This window comes from Wolffia australiana, chromosome 7, assembly GCF_029677425.1.
Source record: "Wolffia australiana isolate 7733 chromosome 7, ASM2967742v1".
Taxonomy (NCBI): Eukaryota; Viridiplantae; Streptophyta; class Magnoliopsida; order Alismatales; family Araceae; genus Wolffia; species Wolffia australiana.
The window spans coordinates 8550974-8556595 of record NC_135841.1 but is presented as its reverse complement, the minus strand read 5'-3'; the positions used below and the strand labels follow the sequence as shown (position 1 = coordinate 8556595).

Sequence of the window (5622 nt, the reverse complement as noted above, 5' to 3'; positions counted from 1 at the left end):
TTGATGTAAAATAATGTTAACTGTTTGAGTACTGAAGGAGGTATTGATGCATGTAATCCAGAAACTTCATTTGATTCTTATTGCATGTAAAGTGATCTTAATTCAGGAAACCCTAGGTTCATGAACCTAGAATTTATCTGATGATGATTTGGAAAATTTTATTTCATTTGATATGTAATGTTATCGACATTACTTTATATCGAAATAAGATTGGATTAAGATATTAACCTTATCATCATTACTACCTTCCTTGTAATTAGGTGGCTAATAGTGTATTTATTACCACTTATGTCATTTTTCAATTTGATTCCACCCACCAATTATCCACACTTCTTTCACCAAAAAATTGACAAAATGATTTCTTTGTACAGTAATTTGTAATTTATTAGTCTCACCACAAAATTTTTGAAGCTGAGTGAAACCATCAACGTCACTTCTCTCATTAATTTTTAATTTTCATGATCTGGGATATGTGAAAAAAATCCATTCCGGACAGACTAAAACATATTTCAAAAATACTAAAAAGGAGCTTAAGCTCATTTTCCAATTCAAGTTTTCACAAATTCGTACTTAAAGGCTATTTTTTCATATCACTGATATTACTAAATGGAAAGATTGTTGGGTTTAGGGAAATTATAAGAAACTTACTTACTATGCTGTCAAAGATTTTTTCTAAAAATATGCTTTATTTATTCCAATTTAACTTTGGTAGTGACCAGTCTCCTTTGATCTAGTTATTTAACCTCAAATTAACCAATTTAAATAATTCTTTATCAATCATGTACAAATTAGTATTCGATTGAATGGTTGTGTTTAGAAAAATTCTAAGGGACAGAGGTACTACGCTTCCCAACAATATAAATATTTATGTTTTTTTTATTTTGATTTAATTTTGGTAGTTACCAGCCTCCTTTCCTACGGCTATTTAACCTAGAACGGAACCATTCAAATATTTTTTCTCATCTCAATATTGTTTTCTGCTAATATGGATTGATAATCCAGTTGAAATCCTTACAGAATTAATTCATCATGACAAAAACGTTACTTACATTAGCTTTGTCTAACTATCACATTTTTCCCTGGCTTAGATAACGATTGAAGGATGACTAAGTTACAAGGAGAGCCTACCAATTTAACCTTGAGATGTATAATAACTGCTCCACAGTTTTATCTGAGGATCACTGTATTCTATGCAAAAGAACGGCATAGATCATTTTTAGTTCTACATTTTACTGTCCTCATGAAACAATCTTCCTTTAGCCTTTTGATATTAAAAAATAGAGTGTTTGGATTAATCTAAATTTAAAGAATGCTGCTTTAAATAAGCATTCAAGCAATCATCATTATTATCTTACCCTTTTCTCATTTGACAGCAGATGAGCAAAATACAGGACGCTTCCTGAAAACTTATTACATTACTAACAAACAAAAGTCCTGCCAATTATTGTTAACATTATTTGACGATTTTATTGTTAAAAAATGCACCCGGCATATGATAAACTAGATCCCATTTTGGTTTTTTATCATTTAAACAGAAGTCAAGCTGGCAGGCAATTTCTTATTGAGAAAAAAAGGAAAAATCACAAAAATGGTGTGAAGATTACACATGGGCAGGCAGTTGATTGAAGACTAAAATTTTAAAATCAAAATGGTGCGGCATACGCTCGTCCAGAACTCTTAACATGAGAAGACTTGATCATCTTTGCACTACCAAGCATTTTTACTTTGAACCAACTGAGAAAATAATAATCATCTACTTAGGAGAGGTATCTTTTTTCGGTGACCAGGGCGTGTTTTGATCCTCTCCACAGAACGGATGTATTGTTATCGTTAGTGCAGGTCAGTTGAGATCGGGTATAGCGTCCTTCAGAAGCTCATTCTGGATCAAAACAATCACCATGTTACTCTTCTGATGAACTGAAGGCAGAAAAAGATGCGGAATTTTATGATCAATCTTTTTGCATATAAAATTATGACACCGTAGTTTAGTATTTTATTTTTTCTTGTTCGTCTGTGATCTCAAGATTGTACAACATCTCGCAGGATTCAGCTTAGTCGTTCTTTAAAAGCAACGGTCAACACTAGAGTCCCTTTAAAACCACATCGAACCACATCAACATGTGGATGAAGCAGCGTTCTGGACAGAATACCGGGATAAGAAACTGACCTTTATTGACTTTATCTTCAACAATTCTCCAACCAGCTCCTCCTCCAAATTTCTGAGCTCAGTCATACTTCGTTCTAAGAACCTGTGATTGTGATGCCTGCAAAACATGGCGCATTGAAAGTCTTGCTACATATAAAATCAGGGAGCCAGAAGGATTATGTTACCTATTTTCTTGTCTATACCCGTCGTCATTCTCACGATCAACGCAATCTTTATGCATACCCTATACAGGAAAAAAATGCAACTAGTTCATTATCTAACGCGACAAGCGCTACTATAACAAGCTGGACGGCGCACTACCATAACAACCCCACAACATTGTCCCAGATTGATAAACCGAAACCGAAAGAACTATTCAAATGAAAGCGGACTTAAATGTCAAAGTCAATGGGGGTACATTTTGTACACAGTGATTGTTTCCAGCATTACTTTCTCCATCTACGAATCTTTTGTAACGCTCGAATGTATGCATCGGGCTGAAATTGAAGAAACCTGAGGTCATAAGTTCCTGTTCAGAAGAAAAAAATATACAATACGAATATTACAGAATGGAATAAATCCAACATTGTACTTATGTTGGATTTTTTTTTCTACAGTGAATTTTATTTACATGAGAGGATGACATGATCTGCTTTCCACTACAACAAACTTTCAGAATGACTTAAGCCGATAAATCTTGGTCATATCCTAGCGAGTCGTTTGTTTTCTCTACGTTAAGCGTTTCCCGTAATCCATCACTGATAAACCGACATTTATAAATTAACCACTGAAAAAACCTGAGTAAACATGAGCAAGGGTGAAACACTTCGGCGTTCCTCCGACATGAACATCATTAATCTGCACCAGGCAGCAGTACTCGTATGGAAACCATGCAAGACCTCAAAAATGTCGATGAATGTCTCAGTGGATCTAATTTTGTAGCCCAGCTGCTGATCTACAATACACCTCAGAGATAATTGTCTTTTATATAAGTCACTGACTACGGTGTTTCATTTTTTTCTCTTAACGTCCAACTATTTCCAGATGTGAACCTGTGACTGTTTAAGAGACTTTGTTTAAGAGACTCTTTGAAGAATCAGCTGATAAGGAAGCAACGGTCGGCTTCGCTCAAAGGCTGGATGACCGTTGCTCCCGACATTTCAAAAGAGGGCTTCAACGGCTACTGCTGCTATTTGCACAGAAGATGGACAACGGTCGGCACATTCAACGGTCATATTAACGGATATAAGTACCCTGTAATCCATTTGTTCAATTGAGGCTTTTCTTTCTATTGTGTCTCCCAGGGCGGCGGCTCCGCCCGTCGCCCTGTCCTTCCTCTAATCCCTCTCTACCTTCTGTTCGGTGATTCAGCCTAAATGGCTTGTTGATGAAGATCGTGAGATGGCGACCTGGGCAGTGCCGATAAAAAGCGCACGCGAGCAGCTGCCATTGGTGAGCAGGGATGGCTATTCCTCCAGGGGCAGCGACGACTTCGTGATAGAGCGCCTCAAATCGATCATGATAGGAACCCATAAAAAAAACGCGAACAAACGCCCGCAGCGGCGCCTCTCCACATCGCCAGATTGCAGCGGCGATCATCGAAGCCGACCCTCATCTCGGCAAACGGAAGAACTCATGCCAGACGAGATACAGAACTCGCTGGGATATCTTGGCTGTGCCTAGGCAACATAGCCAAAGGATCTCGAGCTTTGCCGCAAGGCATATGGCTATGATGGCATATGGCTCTGATACCATGTTAAAAACGTGAGATGCCCGTAACCAAGAAGATAGAAGTAGAAAAGAAGAAGAGAGAAGGGGCATCTCACGATCTTCATCAACAAGCCATTTAGGCTGAATCACCGAACAGAAGGTAGAGAGGGATTAGAGGAAGGACAGGGCGACGGGCGGAGCCGCCGCCCTGGGAGACACAATAGAAAGAAAAGCCTCAATTGAACAAATGGATTACAGGGTACTTATATCCGTTAATATGACCGTTGAATGTGCCGACCGTTGTCCATCTTCTGTGCAAATAGCAGCAGTAGCCGTTGAAGCCCTCTTTTGAAATGTCGGGAGCAACGGTCATCCAGCCTTTGAGCGAAGCCGACCGTTGCTTCCTTATCAGCTGATTCTTCAAAGAGTCTCTTAAACAAAGTCTTACGGTCGTCTCCTTAACAGTGACATCACGAATGGTTTTTAACCCTTCGCCAGTCATACGGCCACTGGCCTCTTTATAAAGTTGAAAAAGGAGCAAGAATACCGAAGATCCTTCAATGGAAAGGTTGGGCCAAAATTATGCGGTTTGAATATAGAAATTCTACCCATCCTGTTCGCTTGGGGAGGTTTGATCTGTCCAAGCAGATTGCTTCCCAGAAAAGGGTTTTGGCGCTTAACCTGACTCCCGAGTAGACTTGCTCGTCATAACGACGTCTTAAAAAGATTGGAAGATGAAGAACGAACCGCACAGCGAACAAGTTTTAGTGTCATCGGGACGTGAGACATTTAGGGATAATGCATGGATGAAGAATAGTAGCCTTGCACGGAGATAACGTACCGTTTAAAGGACAAGGATATACCTAGAATGGCTGGAACAGGAGTAAAGCTTTTCCTCGGGTGAAAAGACTACCACGGCTACCTCAACATCGCAAAGGCAGGCAAGCTCGCGAGCCTTCTTCAGTAAGTTGTTCTGACGCTTTGAGAAGCAGGCCATTCGCCTTCCCCGGTCATCGATCCGCTGTAGTTTAACCTTCCCGCGGCCCATGATTCGCACACACCGGCGAACCCTAGGTAGATAGAAGATGATAAGGATATGCAAGAGTAGCCAAGGCCTTTGGCTCTTGTCCTATGTCGGTTTGCAGAGGAGTATCGAAGTTAAGGATAACCTTCTGCAAAAATCTTAAAATCCGTAGCTTTGGCTTGTCGCACAATCAGTTTTACAGTGTGATTTTTCGATATTTCCCTCATTTTCAATAACATTCCTTAACGTCACTGTGACTGTTAACCCGGTGAAGGGACCCATTAAGTGCACACCGATGCCATCAAAATGTTCAATACTTATACTTTATAATGATCTAAAAGATGAATTAGTTCTGAATATCAAACGCAAGCAACGACTGATTGTTTGCATGCAATCTAAATAAAATGCTTATTATATAGTTTCTAAAGCATAAGTAACGACAGATGACTGAATATCAAATTACTATCAGTTCGAACCCAACATATATTCGTGAAGTTGTATTAAGTCAATGGGTCTTGTAAAGTCGTCTGTAATATTTTGCATTGACTTTCAAACCAGTCCTATTCATTCGCATAAAATTTCAACCTTATCATATATTTCATGCTGTTGATTTCAGTCTTGTAAAGTCACTCAGATATTTTATTCACATGACAGAGCTTGAGACCAACTTTATTCAGATATTTTTCTATTACCAGTACAGTTGATTTATCCTTATTGTTTGTTTTATCTCTGTCAATAGCCT

At 38.9% G+C, this 5622-nt stretch overlaps 1 protein-coding gene across 2 annotated transcripts; it reads right to left on the bottom strand.

Moving 5' to 3' along the window:
- Positions 1 to 1543: 1543 nt before the first annotated feature.
- Positions 1544 to 5061, bottom strand: LOC144706153 (truncated transcription factor CAULIFLOWER A-like). 2 transcript variants are annotated; one of them, XM_078579054.1, is made up of 5 exons: positions 4720 to 5061; positions 2565 to 2643; positions 2332 to 2390; positions 2168 to 2264; positions 1544 to 1879 (listed from the first exon to the last, which is right to left on the bottom strand). In XM_078579054.1, exons 1-5 carry the CDS (start codon positions 4902 to 4904, stop codon positions 1841 to 1843), a joined length of 459 nt encoding a protein of 152 aa, XP_078435180.1. In that variant the 5' UTR covers positions 4905 to 5061; the 3' UTR covers positions 1544 to 1840. The 2 variants fall into 2 exon arrangements, with proteins under 2 accessions (XP_078435180.1, XP_078435179.1); XM_078579053.1 differs by lacking the exon at positions 1544 to 1879 and having other exon boundaries at positions 1987 to 2264.
- Between the last annotated feature and the right edge of the window lie 561 nt (positions 5062 to 5622).

What these genes read in the sequence shown, in the direction of transcription:
- LOC144706153 (XM_078579053.1), bottom strand. Translation starts at nt 4,904, where the DNA reads ATGGGCCGCGGGAAGGTTAAACTACAGCGGATCGATGACCGGGGAAGG. An exon ending in ACAATCACTGTGTACAAAAT is followed by an intron (nt 2,391 to 2,564) that starts GTACCCCCATTG and finishes TTTCCTGTATAG; the next exon opens with GGTATGCATAAAGATTGCGT. An exon ending in GGGTATAGACAAGAAAATAG is followed by an intron (nt 2,265 to 2,331) that starts GTAACATAATCC and finishes CATGTTTTGCAG; the next exon opens with GCATCACAATCACAGGTTCT.